At 36.8% G+C, this 15,771-nt stretch overlaps 1 protein-coding gene across 4 annotated transcripts in view; it reads right to left on the reverse strand.

Annotated features, from left to right (window-relative positions):
• grik1a (glutamate receptor, ionotropic, kainate 1a) overlaps positions 1-15,771 on the reverse strand; it is a 91,841-nt gene that overhangs the window by 39,853 nt on the left and 36,217 nt on the right. For all 4 annotated transcript variants that reach the window (XM_088639591.1, XM_088639595.1, XM_088639594.1 and 1 more), the window contains exons 3-5: positions 13,593-13,850; positions 1,180-1,361; positions 227-280 (exon numbers count right to left, since the gene is read on the reverse strand). In XM_088639591.1, coding sequence (XP_088495717.1) covers positions 227-280; positions 1,180-1,361; positions 13,593-13,850 — 494 coding nt within the window. The remainder of the gene's footprint in view (positions 1-226; positions 281-1,179; positions 1,362-13,592; positions 13,851-15,771) is intronic.

Raw genomic sequence — 15,771 nt, forward strand, 5'->3', positions numbered from 1 at the left:
TCGAAGTCAGTTTTCTAATATACACCTTTAATTTGTATAAATAAATTCTGTAAGGCAGTCTGGGAGTTAATTACTAGTATACTTACAGTACTTATTGATTACTTATTCAGTTGTAACTGATCAGCACAATCAGATCTGCATTCTTGCTTTTTTTAAATTAAAACAGCCTTTTATTTTAATTTATACAGTACATATGCCAAAGCATAGTCTTACAGGAACAGCTTACCAGGGTGGTGAAAAAGAAATGATAATATTCTGTCATCATCCCCATGGAAAGAATCTGTGAAGGCAAAACAGTCATGAATTGTAATACCTGTACCTGTAATACCTGTAGTAATACCTACTTGTATACACACACTCACACCAGTGCCAATTTTCCCAGAAGCCAATTAACCTACAAGCATGTCTTTGGGCTGTGGAAGGAAACTGGAGCACCCGGAGGAAACTCACACTAACATGGGAAGAACATACAAACTCCATGCTAACTAGTACCCCAGGAATTGAACCCAGGACACCAGCAAAAAAATCTACATCGTTTCTCTACTCAGTGAAATGAGTGTGCTTTTGTACCATTCCCTCTACGGATTGGATAATACTGCAGTCTGAAAAGAAGTATTTTTGATCCTGGTCCAGTAGGAATGTCACCCAGACAGATTTTCTCACTTTCTTCACTTGGCTCTTAATTAAACTAATAGCCCACTTAATTAGCTTCTAACTCTGTCTTTCACTGTTGTTTCACACCTGTAGATATTAAAGTATCTGCAAAAGGATATACAGCTCTTAATTAACAAGAAATCACCAGCCTTTAGAGAAATTAAAAACGTAAGGTTTCACTTGAAAATACATAATCAAAGTTTCTGAGAGATCTTAAAACATTCTCTACGTACTGAGTAGATACAGAATTACTTTGGGACCTAAGCTGAAAATATTGTGACTTTCAGAAATAACAAAAGGTGGTGAGAGAATAAAAAACATGCCATACTTTCCCCAGAAGAATATATTCAAATATACACAGTCAAAACCCCTGTGCAGCACTGGGTATCTTTTTTACACTTAAACGTGGTCTTGTTTTTTGCACATTGAGATCACTTTGAATATACCCAACACGTGACTATATATTTAAGCATTAAAAAATGTTGCAAAGATATCAGCCTTAACATTATGGTACTTTAAGCTCACCTGTTTAAGAATGTCTGCTGCTGTTTCATAGGAGCAGTCAAATATCACATAGAACTCTTTTCCTTTTTTCATTTCTTTCAGCAATGGCCTGGCATCCTTATTTCCTGTGGGAAGCTGCCGGATTTTAATTTTTATGTTGTACCTGGACGGTGCTTTGATCAGCTCCTGCAGGCGTATCAAACCTAAAAGAAAATAAAAATAAGCAATGAAATGAAGTGGAAAGAACATGAAAGTGCATTTAAAACTGATAATAAATGGCACTTCTGTACTCAAAGTATGGAGCTCTCCCATCCATGTAATTGAAGCAATATATTGGCTTCCTTCAAGAAAAAGCTGGATGAGATCATGAGATCAATAAGCTACTAACTACCAAACAGGCCAGATGCCTGTTATTCTTATTCTTTTGTTCTTATACCAGAACATCTCTTTGGACTAGAACACATTCTAGTTTCTATAGTGTTAAGCAGACTAGAGAGAGCACCTTCCTCCAGCCATGGATGGGAAACTGGTTAATCACAGGGATTACCCCCCCAGCACTGCTGTCCCAACATACAGTATACAGCTGGGTAGACTTAAAGACCACAACCTGCCAGCAATGAATACTACGACTTCACCACTGACTGGCTTGAGACATAAACATTATTATATTTATGCCTTTAGTACAAGAATTGTATTCAAGAGTTGTGACCTTGGATACAAATGTCGTATCCTTCACCTGAAAGCATGATAAATGTTAAGTCAACTTCAATTTAAGCTGGTTTAAATGTTTTTGTCAAATCAATATGGTTGTTGTTTTTGCCCTTGTTTTTCTAATGTTATTTCACTGTTTCTCAATGTCAATCAGCTACAGAAGTCAATCAGCTCACCGAGTCAACCCTATGACTAAAACCATTCTAGCTCAGCCTTAACTCCTTCCAGCCATTGACTGCTACTAAGGAGATGAGCAAAAATGACCAAGGACAGTAGAAATCTTTGGAACAATCCATTATTGGATAATATGGATTGTCAATATTAAATAATGAATCCATCCATTTTCTAACCACTTCATCCAAATTTACGGTCACGGGGGAGCCAGAGCATATCCCAGCAAGCAACAGGTCAAGACAGTATACACCTCGGACAAGACACAAGTCCATTGCAGTGCTTACACACAGAAACACATACCTAGAGCCAATCTTCCCAGAAGCCAATTAACTAACCATTGTGCCACCATACCATCCTTAATCATTATTATTTTAAATTATCACCAAAATCTAAAAAGCTAAAAATATAAGAAGTTGCAAGAGGGAACATGGAGTGACTGACAGAAAGGGTTTAAATTCTTATTTTATGCCGAGTTGAGCAACAGCAGCACCTCACCTGCCTTCAGTCAAGATTTGACACTTCGAGACCTGACTTCTGTTTCTGGGTAGCAGGACAACCCCCGTAAATATATAATTATAAGGTCTAAGGTATGTGAGAATTAATTAACTTTTAAAAGAGAAAAAAATACAGCTTCAATATATTTAATTATTCTTGTCAAGCACCCTTTCTTACATCATTTTTCAAATTAATTTAAAGCATTAAATAAGGATACATCCACGTCATTGTCTTCCACATTTAAAATGGTATGCTCCATTCACTAAATTGCAAATACCATGTAATATCGGAAAATAAACTACATTCTCGGCTCTCTAGCCTTCTCAAAAGAAAATGGGATTATCAGGCCTTCATCTTTTCCTCACAAACCTTTGAGAAAGACAGATGTTCTCAGTTTTGAGAGAAATGAAATTTCATTGGTGCTGATGAAGTCAAGGTCTAACTTCTGTGGAGTTTTAAACCTGGAAGTCAAAACCCTGCCGGACGAAGTGAAATTTAAAGTAGAAACAGAAGTATGTGTATCTGTATTTAAGATTAATAAAAAAAATATTTAATGTGTATACTGTACATATATTATTTTAGTTTCAAATCTTAAACTGTGCAATATTAACCATGTATTAGCTGCTGTAATTTATCCTGTTTCCTATTTTCTCATTGTTCACTCTGAAAGTGAGTCTGTAGAGTTCTGTGGAGCCACAGAACAAAATGTTCTGTAGGAGCCTCAAACTGAACCCAGGAACTAGTTGTTAAAACAGATAGCAATTTTAATACCAGAAAGAGTAGGATATTGAGAGAAAAGCTGACACACTTTTTCTAGAAAAAAATAAACAACACAGAAAGAAAATATAAAATTCAGATGATCAAAAACAAATTGAATGCTTAAGTTAAATAAGAAATAAAAGGTTAAATAAAATAAAAGAAGAATAAAAATAACAAATGACAAATTCAAGAAAAACAGTGGTTTGTTACCATGATCGTGAAGATTGTTTTAACAACAGTACACAATGTACAGTCACTCCTCTCATGTTTTGCATACATTATATAACCCCAGTTTTTCAATTCTTTCAATGTACTGATTTGATCTGTATAAAAGTCAGCATCCCTTGGCACAAACAAAATCCTGCTGAATGCCATTTACGGTATACCTCATTTAAGGGACTACAATGGGAATATATTCTCTATTGATGAATTAATCTCTGCTCTGCTTAAATGCAAAGTACCAATTAATTATTTTGACGAACACTATAACAGCATAACCCTTTTCTTTTCTAAATCACCAAAATCATCTGCTCTTATACAAAAATGACTTGAATTAGTCTGGACTGAGCACTACAAAACTATTCCTAATGCAGCTTTGCGTTAAGCTTGCAGTATACTTTGTGGAAATACAGCTTGTCATGTGTTGGTAGTTATTAGGCTCTAATCTATACATCTGAAGGCAACTTCTGCATTCTTCTGCACTGTGAAAGTGATTGGCAGGCTATCAGAACTCTCAGACTCTTATCATTCCTACTGTAATTTGCCAGCCTCCTGCAGCTATAAACACTTGTCTATGAATAGCTATGCATCTCATTTAAAATCACCACAAAGGGCAACTATGCAGAAATATCTTAAACTCAAAGGTAATTGTTCGGAAATAAGAAAGACACATCTGCGTGGTCAACCCTCAAGGCTTTCTGGCAAAACAGAAATAAGACACCAAACAGAGATGTTAAAAATAAAGGATATTTACATCTTCCTCTTAAAAGTAGTGCATTTTCCTCATTCATTAAACACACCGTCAGGATAATATTGTGCTGTCACATATTACTTTTGTTTTCCAAAGCCAATAAAAGTCAATATGCAAATGAAATTGTCCAGGTCTGATAATGTAGCTGATATTAAAAGCTGTGCAGTGATAATGGCTTATGGAATTCAAAATAATATAAGAGAAAGACAAAAGAAACCATACTTCTCTACTAAAGATCTTCCCCATCTACTATTCTAAGAAAAGATCCTGGAGAAAAGTCATGAATTAGAGTAAAAACTGCACTTTTAAAAGAAAGCGGGCATTGATAACTGATCACACCCATGCTGCCATGAATAACTCCGAAATGTCATAGTACTGTATAATCAATATAGAAGCCTTGAAAGTTCTGCTTCTGAAAATAGAAAACTGAGATGTAAATTTATTAAACTCTAACCAGTGGGTTCACAAACCTTAAGAGTCAACAAGCATTAGAGCTATTTAGGGCCTTTGAAACTAACCTAAGATATACTGTAAAGAAAAATTGTAAAATTAAAAACCCTCACACTGAGTAATAGAAAATTACAATACATAGTTGGCCAGGTAAAATCACCAAGATATTGGGCTGATAAAAAACAGGCGTTCATTTTACCATTTTATCGCAATTCAACAAAATTAAATTTGGAGAGACTTAATCTCTCATGCATACTAGGAATCCCTTTGCCTTAATCTTAAGGAAAAAGGTAGGGAAAAGATAGCAATTCATGTCCGAATAGTTCTGAATTTTAAAAAAGGACAAACTATCATATCACAAGTTAATAATGAAAGTCTGAGGAGGAAGATGAGCATCTTTTTAAGTCAACTTAATTGTTGTGCTATCAACTGGTAGCACATCACTAAAAATATGATTCAGTGTTTCCACCCCTGCAATCTTTGCTCAGCAACTCTGTCATCCCCATTCCACAACCAGTATCACTTTCTTATTTGGGAGGGATGGGCACCTAGCATGACCAAGGTGACCAAGCATGTTAAAGCCAAAGACATTTACTAATACGTGGCTTGTCTGAAATACAGGTTAAAGAAGTATCTTTGCTATGCAGCCATGTCACTTCAAATAAACAGCTGGAGAATTAACACAACATCAAAGAAATGTAAAAGCTCTATTAGCTGGCTAACCATACAGTACTTGCTGACAAGAGAGTTTGAAAGACCACGGGGCAAACACTTAACAGTAACATAAAATAGATCATTTATAGAAGTTCAGTTAGATTTTGGCCCAAAGAAAAGCGAAAACAGTTGGCGAAAAAAATATTTTCGAACAATAATTGAAACTATATTTTGCAGTACTGTGCAGTTCTTATTTTTGAACAAAATTGCAGTATACAGTTATTACAATCAGAATTGCTTAAAGGCATAAACAGTTATTAGCTGTCTTCTGATATTAATATACTGTATACATTTCTATGGTATTCCATTTCTGTCTACAGCACTTTGCAAATAATTCTGTCCATGAAAGTCGCTTGTTAAAACAGCTTTATTGACTGATTTTGAATTTATAGCTGGTGAAGAAGAGAGACAGGTCATTATGTTTGTATTCTTTATTTATTTATGTTAATCTAGTTTTTTGGACAATGAGCAAATGGCTAGATTGTTTTCTAAAATATGCTTTACTTTAAGCAAAAACAACATTAGGTCTTCAGAATTAACCTCAGAATCTTTCTTGTTGCTACTCTTTTATTAATTTTTATGTAGACTTCTGTTTTCCTGTACTCCATTCATGATTCAAAATGTATGAATAAAGGGACGTGCAGATGTACATCTAGTTAATTATTTAAGCTTAAACTGCCATGGGATAGTTTAATAGCCCAGAAATTATTCAGCAGCACATTTTAGAAATGCAAAGCCTAATGTGACAGTAAATATTAATCGGTTATGACAGAAAATTATGAAAACCTAAGTGGGATCTCAAATGTATACAGGACATGTCCACTAGAGGCATATGTAAACATGAAGCAAAATATTTATTAAAAAAATGATGTAATGTCTGTAGAAGACACCATGTGAAATGTTTATCCATCAACTGCACAAATAATCAAAACTGTTAACCTTTGCTTTTTCAAAAAGAAAACAGTCAATTTTTAGTATGAAACAATCCCTGTATCCCCTTGAAAGATTCCCTATGCAGTACCGTGTAAAGATGTTTCAGACTAGACTAGATCACAGTTTATAAAGAGTTAACTGGCAAACATCATGAGACAGATGAATATGTTTAGCAAAGGGTATGAAGGATGCCAAGTGTGTAACAGACAAATGCAGCCAGGAGACTCAGCTGAGACACCCGTTAGAAAGAGAACACATAGGAAAGGCTGTCAAGGACGAGGTGTGAGTTCTCCCTTTGGACAAGACAAACTGAGCTGGGTTTGCCAGGACCACTGATAAATCTGCACCTATTGGTATAATGTGATAGTCACTGACAAGGTGAAAGTGAATTTCCCTTGGACCTTGTCATAAAACTGCAAATTCCAAACATTCAGTCACATTTTAGAAATTCTTATACTGCCCATCTACATTTTGGATTACATTCGCAGAACTTCGATAGCATGGATTTCAGAAGTACAAAACAAGCATGCACAGTATGGTGATGGACTGTATCCCCGTCCAATTTGAATATCATTTAGCATGTGAGTGTGTATTACACACAATAGAAATGAAACCTCTTCAGCCACAGCAAAAGCAATGACTCACAGACACATAAAGACACAAAACTCACAGAATATAAAGGAAGTGTTGTTTAAATTGAAAATGAAACGTGTTAAGGCTTGAAAAGTATTGCCTTGAATGCATTTTAAGTGTTCCAGAGCACACAACAGAGCACACAGAAATTATTTGAGCTTCTACATTATGTATTTCTTTGTAACTCTTCACTCACTAAAATAAAATCAATGGCTTAGAAGAGACAGACTGCTCAGAATCCATGAATGCTATAAAAAGAGGATAATTAAAAAATAGTAACAGTGGTAGGTTACAGATCTCCAAGTAATGAAAAATCCAGACAAAATTGAAAGTGTGCCCATGATGGGGAACACTACAATAATGAAGAAACCGTGCATTGATTGGGAAAGCTCAGCTGGGAGTTTTGCAATTGAAATGGTTGAACTTGTAAATGACGTCTTTCGAACTCAATTTTCAAATGCCCCTACACAAGGTAATTATGGATTGACCTAGATTTTTCCACCAGCCAAGACAGATTTAAATCAATAGATATTAGACAGCCTTTGGGGACAAATGATCATGACAATTATTATCTGAATGTAATTTCAATTGCAAAACATGGCTTCTGAAAGTGCAGGAAAGCCGACTACCTCCGCTTTCCCCACTAAATGTGCAGTTGTCTCACATTCCTATGGTAATGCTCAATTATGTTAATACCATGATTTGCCATAGTGAATGCTAAGTGGAGCAATGTGGGACTGCATGATGAGAATACATGTTTACACATATACGGTACTGTATATGACAATAGTGTCTTGACATTCACAATTGCTCAGTGCGACCCATAAAGTGAATGGCCATCCCTCCTATACATCAGCCCAGGTTCCATCTAAATTTTGTTTTCCTTAAGTCAACAATGAGCAACCTGTTCTTTGTTTTTGGTCTTTTGCTGAACTGAACAATGTTGTGTGTAATCAAAAGTCACAAAGAGGTTTCCATGTGGTTCCAGAGGTGAATGGCAATTACTTTGAGTGCAAATAATAGTGTCCTGGTCTGATACTTTTTTCTACTTTATTATTATAGGAGCACATCCAATATTCTTAAAGAGTGCAGTGATTTAGTCCTGTTTTTGGTCCAATGATGAACTGGTGGAATCAAAGAACATGAATGTTAAAATTATTTTTTCCAAACAAGCCGTGGTTCTTAGATTATAGTAGTAAAGACCAATGAAAGTCCTTGCATAACCATAAAGAAGTACAATTAAATCAAATGGCTCAATGTAAGGTGAAAGCCACACTAAAAGAAAAAATTGCATATTTATTACTGTAAGCTTTCAGAAGGAAAAATATAAACAGTTTAGACAATGAGAGAATCAGCGGACACTAGGTAGGTAAAGTTCAATAACAATTTTAGCAATTTAAAGGTTAAGCATTCTAGACAGTAATATAATAATATGCCTTTGGAGATCAACACAGAAAACAATCTGACAAGAAAAGGTCACTTTATCAAATAATATAACACACCTCAACAGTGACTGAGTCAAGGGAAAGGGATTGATGAAATGAGATTATAGAATTTGGTGAAATGAGATTATTGAAAGATAAATGGAGAAGAAAATTGCTATCGTGTCCAGATTAATCCAACTTTTTTCCAATATCACAATCATAAGAGAGCACTAAAGGGGAAGGCAAAGAGGGTAAGAGGTGAATGAAATAGTAAATGTTCTTAATATAGGATTAGAGTTTCCCAATCCAAATCTTCATTTCTCCAGTATATGCTGGATTTAACCCAAGTTGAAATTTTGACTATTTAATTGACCCATAGATTTTCAGATCCGCCAGATCTCAGATTCCGGATTTTCAACTTTTCTACAGTATAAATATTTGTAACTTCAGAATTGCAAATTCTGTTAAGGAAAAAATGCAATTACATACCAATGACATTATTAGTTCAATCAAGCAATTTAGAGCCCAGATGGGATGAAAACTAGCAGATACATAATAAATAATAAATAAAAGTGAGAGACACAGATCTTATGCAGAAGGTGACAGAAACATGTTGCGCCATCACAAGTGAACATTACGTGGAAATACGGTTAAATAAATGGTTAAGAGTACTTCATTCCAATAAAGCAGCTGGGCCTGAGGATTGTTTTCCAATTAATCTGTAAAATGAAGCAGTTTCTACCAGTCAATTGCTTGTATTAAGACATATTCAGATGTGGCTATATGAAGCTGACCACAAGCTACTGCGTATCCTAGTAAAGGAAAGTAGCAAACCTTTGAACCTGTGGTGTCAAGATAGATATTGACTGCACTGCCATTTGTCACCTCACCCTTTTGTGCATCAACAAACATTTCCTACATTGCATCACACAGAGTAGTGATTTCGGCTAACCACTTCTCAGTAAAACAAAGGTCCCTGGTGATCACTGTTTGTTATTAATTTTTCAAATAGGCTTAAGTTAATTACAAGCAATTACACTCAAGTATGATGTCTTAGTACTGCTTTGCCATGCTCAGAAAGGTGGTGTTATTTACATCAGTCGATACATTAATTGCCTTTTCTCTGATGCTTTTGCCTTCATTATGGACTTATCTCTAAATTAGATTTTTGTTTGCCTTAAGTGCACTGCCAACAGCAATCAACAAAACTCAGCTTTTTGGAAGTGCTACAGGCTTAGCAATGCCCTCCTTCTCTGCTCATTAAAAGAAAACACTGTGGTTGCATTAACAGGATGAGAAATAGTAACGTTTCTTAACTTTGAGACTGGTGGTTTGTGATTGCTTCTGTCTGCTCCATTGCAACACAAATCTCAAAGGAAAAAAACATAGATATTACATCACATCACTTTCAATAAACTCTTATCTAATTCAGGGTCATGTCAGCCTGGAGCCTAGGCTGAGAAGCGTTTGATGCAAGGCAGGATACAGCCTGGACAGGATGCCAGTCTATCACAGTGCACACACAGACATGTATACCCTCACACCAGAGCCAATTTTTACAGAAGCCAGTTAACCTACCAGCATGACTTGAGACTGTGGGAGGAAACTGGAGCACCCAGAGGAAACCCATACAGACATGGGAAGAACATGCCAACTCCATGCAGATAGAACACCAGGAATTAAACCCAGGACACCTACACTGAAAGGCAGCTATGCTAGCCACTGTCTTGGTTAGTAAGCCAACATAAATATAATTTAATTTTATAATTATTTTGTGCAAACCAAATTGTTACACACTGTATATCAATTTAAACATCATATCTGTCAGAAAACCCTTTCGCACAATGTAGATGTAAGCAATGGAGATTCTATGTGTATTGATTACACTAACCGCAGTGTGTCTTTAAAAGACATAAAGCAGCCCTCTTGTGTCACCCAATCACTACCACTCAGCTTTACAGCGATTAAATGTGAAGTTTTAAAATCAATGAAACACTGAGTATCTATTTCCCCTGCAGTGCAGTTTGGAATACAGTATTTTAATGACTTGTCATGGGTATAGTATATTCTTGGGGAGACAGACACTATGCAAATGGTTAATTTTTGATGATGGGAACTGGTAACACAAAGGGCCTGAGGGACTGTATTGCAGAAAATAAAGGCTTCTAGACCCTGTTTGGCATGAGCTGGCCTACTGACTTCAACCTGAACAGCACTGTTTCACCACCAACCCCAAAAGCCTATAAACATGGGTTCCTCTGCACAAGTTCAGGGAGGTGAGATGTTTAGTGCCAAGAGCAGCTGGTGCTTGCTGCCAGCTGCCTGTTAAGCTGTTTGATTCTCTTCTTTTCTCTGTTTACTTAAGCCATTGTCATGCCAATATGAAAGAAATACCAGTGTTGCTTTTTAAAACCTTCAGATTCATGCATTAAAAGAAAAACTAGTAAACTAAGTACGGATGGTAGTTACTGGAGTTTGATTATAACGTCACAGTTGAAGGTGTTAGTTAAGGTGTCAGTTAATTGTCAAACATTGAATCACTGCTGTCTGTGTGCATCCCCTGCAGTGAACATCACGTCCACCTCCATTGTCAGTTTCACACATACAGTACTGCATCCTAGGTTCCCCAGATCTTGTACTTAAGCAGCAATAGATTATTTCAATAAATCCACCTTTGCCACACGTGCAGTAGTCTGACACTAAAGCATTTCATCCTCTATTTTTTCCTCTTCAAAGTTTATTTCAATCACAGGAAAAGGTGCTTTGTATCTTATTGATTTTCACCTGTTATTCAGCAGGTCACAGACATCCTGAAAGTCAATACATATAGATCAATTTGAAGGATTACTTTATTGTGTCTTATTTTGACTTTATTGCTTATTTCACCATGAGTCACTGAATCATTTTTCATCATAGTTATCCCACATCAATGAATATGAATTTGTGTTTAAGAAACTTCTGTTGCTAAGTATGACAGTGGAAGCTCCTAACCCACTGATCATTTCAAATGTAAAATGAAAAAAAAAAGTTGTTTTTTATAAGAACTCCAGTTATTAGTTTTCAGATTCACAAGGACAAATTTAATTTCTTTCACAGCACATCCAGTGAATGTAGAGCACGTAGAAACAGTAATCAAAATAAATGCTAATTCATTTTTCTCAAAGGCTTAAGGCCCACTTGCTGTGATGTCATCAGTTCCTCTTTGTATTTGGACTGCAGAGGAGTGAATAGCTAAGAACAAAAGGGCTGTGCAGATGAAGACAAAATATAATTACCGTGGCAAAAAATAATCAGGTCCTCAAACAAATTCTCAGTACAAAGAATGGAGCTCTATGAGAAATACACAGAATCCACATGTAAATGAAATAAATCAGGTTACACAAGGCTATGTTTTTGAAAAAATGAAAAAAAACAGCCTGCATAGCCAACAATATGCAGAGGGAGGGGGGTTCATTTTTTTTCTTTCTTGGTGTAAAATAGGCATTGAGAATACACTTTGTCTTTCAGTTCAGACAACATCCCCAGCTGAAGGATGTTCTTTGACTTGGAAGTAAAATGGGGAGACGGGAAGGTCTAAGAAATTGATATGAACTGAAAATTGAACCGCTGGTGTCTAATTTCCTCTTTTAAGTCTGTGTATTGACCAAATCATTCCAGCCATTAAATGCAGTTCAAAACTTCATTAGGTTCTGTGCTGATTCATGACACATATGTAACTGCCATCAACACAACTTAATTAAATGAGCATTTCTGTCTTATCTTATTTCTACAACAGCGACTGCTAGGAACCATTCAGACTTATTGAAAAATTATGCTGTACAGTAATGATATACTGGGGGAAATTTGATAATATTTATTCCCCTGGGGTGTTCAAAATATATTTCAACTCCTTTCAACACAAAAGTTGAAACACAGAAGGTCTTGTCTACTTATCAACCTATTACCCCAGACCTATAACCAATGAATATTTGCCTCCATAAAGTGAAACAACACAGTATTAAATAGATAACTCATACAAAAAATATAAAAAAATGACATACATCCCACAATACAGGATCTATAAAGGTGAAAACAATTAACAGCAGAGAAGTGGGTTTAATTTTAATTTTTCTAAATCTACATATTAATTTTCTTGATTTAGGATATATTAACCAATGCTCTTTGTTCAAGCAGTGGAAAAAGCATGATTACTCTCATTAGCGTTCACAGAAAAAATCAGAACAGTTAACAGTACTTTAGATGTTTTCACTATACTAAGAAGAAAATATGACAAGGACAAACTGCAGTGTCTATATGTATATAACAATACACAAACATCAAATGTGTGACAGTGTGTAGTGGGCACCAGTAAAAACTCAACACCCCGCGTGAGGGGACGGAGGCGCCAGTGTGAGGTTATCAGGGATCAAAAACAATACAAAAAGAGTGGCAAAAAGGCAACAAAAAGGCAAAAAGAAAAAGTGCTGCATTACCCCCAGGGTGGGTTTACCCTATTTAATGGGGTTCAGCCTGGGAAAAAAAGAGCCGCTAGACGGGGTCCAGTCTGGTGAGAAGGCGCGTAAGGTAAAAACAAAACAAGAACTGAGTGCGTAACAAAAATGCATGTGTATGCCTGCCCCAGTGTAAGTGCGTGATGAAACAGGCAAAAAGAAAAAGAAAACCTTAAATCGGTTGCAATCCCCCGGGGGCTGTCGGAAAAAACTCCCCCCCTTCCTGCTGTCCCCTTGCTCATCCAGTCGGAGGGTGTCCAGTGTGCCTTTATAAGACCCGCCCAGCTGGGGCTCATCAGCTGGAAGCCAAAACAGCTGGGACTACAGAGGCAAGGCGTCGCCCATCTACCAGAGCTCCGCCTCCACACTGGACACGCCCCCACGTAATGCCACAAATGAATCAAGAGAACAACAAAGACAGTTAAAACATTATTAATATTATGAACATCACGTTAGGAGTAAAATAAAATAATAAGCTCATAGGAACAATATTTGTGTGAACCAGCTTTTGACTGTACAAGTTAAATGAATTTATAAATTCATAGAGACATTTTAAGCTCTCTACATTTGACTGGTGGTTGTGCTCCCTGCAAATGAGGGTAGGAGAATCCATAGTGTTTGACAGGAAAGGAGGGGTTACTCATTTTGACAGCATCACCATTTAACACAACTAGTACCTACCAGTACTGTCTTCATAGACCACCGTGACCGTTTTCCATTTGTAATACTGCACCATGTCCAAAATGGCGCGGCTGATGGAAGCGTAGTCTGGGTAGAGGTTGATGTAAAACGAGTCTTTGTTGTCCACTGAGGGGTGCTTCCACCGGGTCTGGATGTGGGGAACTTCCAGCGCGTTACAAATGGACTGCACGGCACTGACCGAGGAGCTGTGAGAAGGGCCGAAAACTGCAGCCACGCCAAGTGCGAGCTGGTCACAGGCTGGAGAGAAGCAGAACGGTGTTATTTTTAAACAATGTGTTTTAGGTTTTCACGAGGCTGGTTTCAAACAAATGGCACAGTACAAAAATACAAGAACAACATGAATCCCTTTCGTCTCACCCTCCTCTCCCTTTTCAAGCTATCCCATCCCATCTGCCTTTCCCCCTCACCCTCTCCTCCCCTCTGGGCAAACAGTACCCTTCCAGTAGTAGTAAAGGAAGCATACTATATATAGACTGTATATAAAATGGTACTGTACAAATGATAAAGAGGCTTTATGAAAAAAAACTAGAAAAGACAGTTCTGGGCTTAGGAAGTAGAAGCAGGATGGTAAAGCTCTGTGGCAGTCATTCCTGGTCCTGGAGAGCCATACGTTTTACAGGTCTTGTTGAGTATTACAACCCCTCAATGGCTGAGTCAACGCCATTAAGTTTTCTTTAATGGCATCCAGGAAATTACTTAAGTTCATATTTACCTTGTGTCATAATTGTGTTTTTATTTTCAAAAGTTTAAAATTATAAACACAGCTTTAAAGGCAGGTAACCATCACAAAATTAAAAGGTTGGTAATTCAGATAAATTCAGTAAATATTAAATTAAAATAGGCTGACAGTTGCATGGCAGTTACCATTACTGCTTCCACATCTTCAGTCCTGGGTTCAACACTACTCTGGGCACTTTCTGTATGGAGACTGCATGTGTGAGTAGGAGTATTGGTTTTATCTGGGTGGTCTCCCACAGCCCAAAGCCCAGTGAAGGCTGGGTTAAATAGTGTCTAAATGTCCCTATGTGCATGTCTCTGCCCTGTGATGGACTTCAGAGTGTAGATCCAAGGTTATCTTTACCAAGGATTGGCATCTTTCTGATAATGAATGGAAGAAAAGAAAATCAGAAGACTATGAGAGTATCAGGATTATGGAGAAATATTATGGCTTTAGCTAAGAATCATCTCTGCTGCTGGAACAGTAAATTTGCTTTTCTATTCGTTTTTTTACTGCAATTCTATAAAAACGTTAGCTTTTTACTTTACTCCTGAAAAAAAGTGTTATTTTAGGGAATATATGAATCTTCAGTCCCTTATACTGTATGTCATGAGCTGTGCAATTATGAAAATCCTAATGTGTTGGGGGGTAATCAATCATTTTGATAATCTTAAATTTATCATCATCAAGATAAAGCTCTCACTCTGGTACACTAAAGAGCTCAAGAGGGTATAACTGTTTAAATTAGGTTATAAAACAGTGGATCATTTGTAAAATATCCGTATGTCAATTCAATCTGTATGAAAGTTTTTCAAATTTTGGGGAACTTTCACAGCAGAAAACATTTCTAGAAGAGTTACCATGTATCATTCAAAGTAGAAGATAATCAACATTTTATACCGAAAATAGTTTCTGTGCAGGACTGGAAAACACTAGAAAATCAGTGACTAGACTAGTATTTCTTGCGTGCTAATATTAGTCAGCCTGCTAAATGATGTTAGTCATTCATTCAGTGGACAAGTCCTGCGATAGACTAGTGTCCTCTCCAGGGTGTATGCCACTTTGCACCCATTGTTTGCCAGGATATGAGCAACCCTGTATTTGCTAAAGAGGTTAGAAATGGCCAAATCTGTATCCATCCATCTACCTTTGTAGTTTGGAGATTTGCAGCCAAAGAGGAGCCTAACCCAGCACATACACAGTGCAAAGCAGGTCTATACCCTGAAGTTGATGCCAGTCCATCCCAAAGCCCACAAATAACAGGAAGCACTTTAGAGATGCAGTTAACCAGGACAACCATGTCATTGAACTGTAAGAAGATATATGTGTTTTATTAAAACCTAGACTATAAAAATAAAAATACAGATACTTTGCAAATGCCCCCTCATCAAAATTTGTCAGACTTCTGGAGTGGAGGAGTTCTAGTTTATAATTTATACA

Source organism: Lepisosteus platostomus, chromosome 7, assembly GCF_059453375.1.
Source record: "Lepisosteus platostomus isolate fLepPlt1 chromosome 7, fLepPlt1.hap1, whole genome shotgun sequence".
NCBI lineage: Eukaryota > Metazoa > Chordata > Actinopteri > Semionotiformes > Lepisosteidae > Lepisosteus > Lepisosteus platostomus.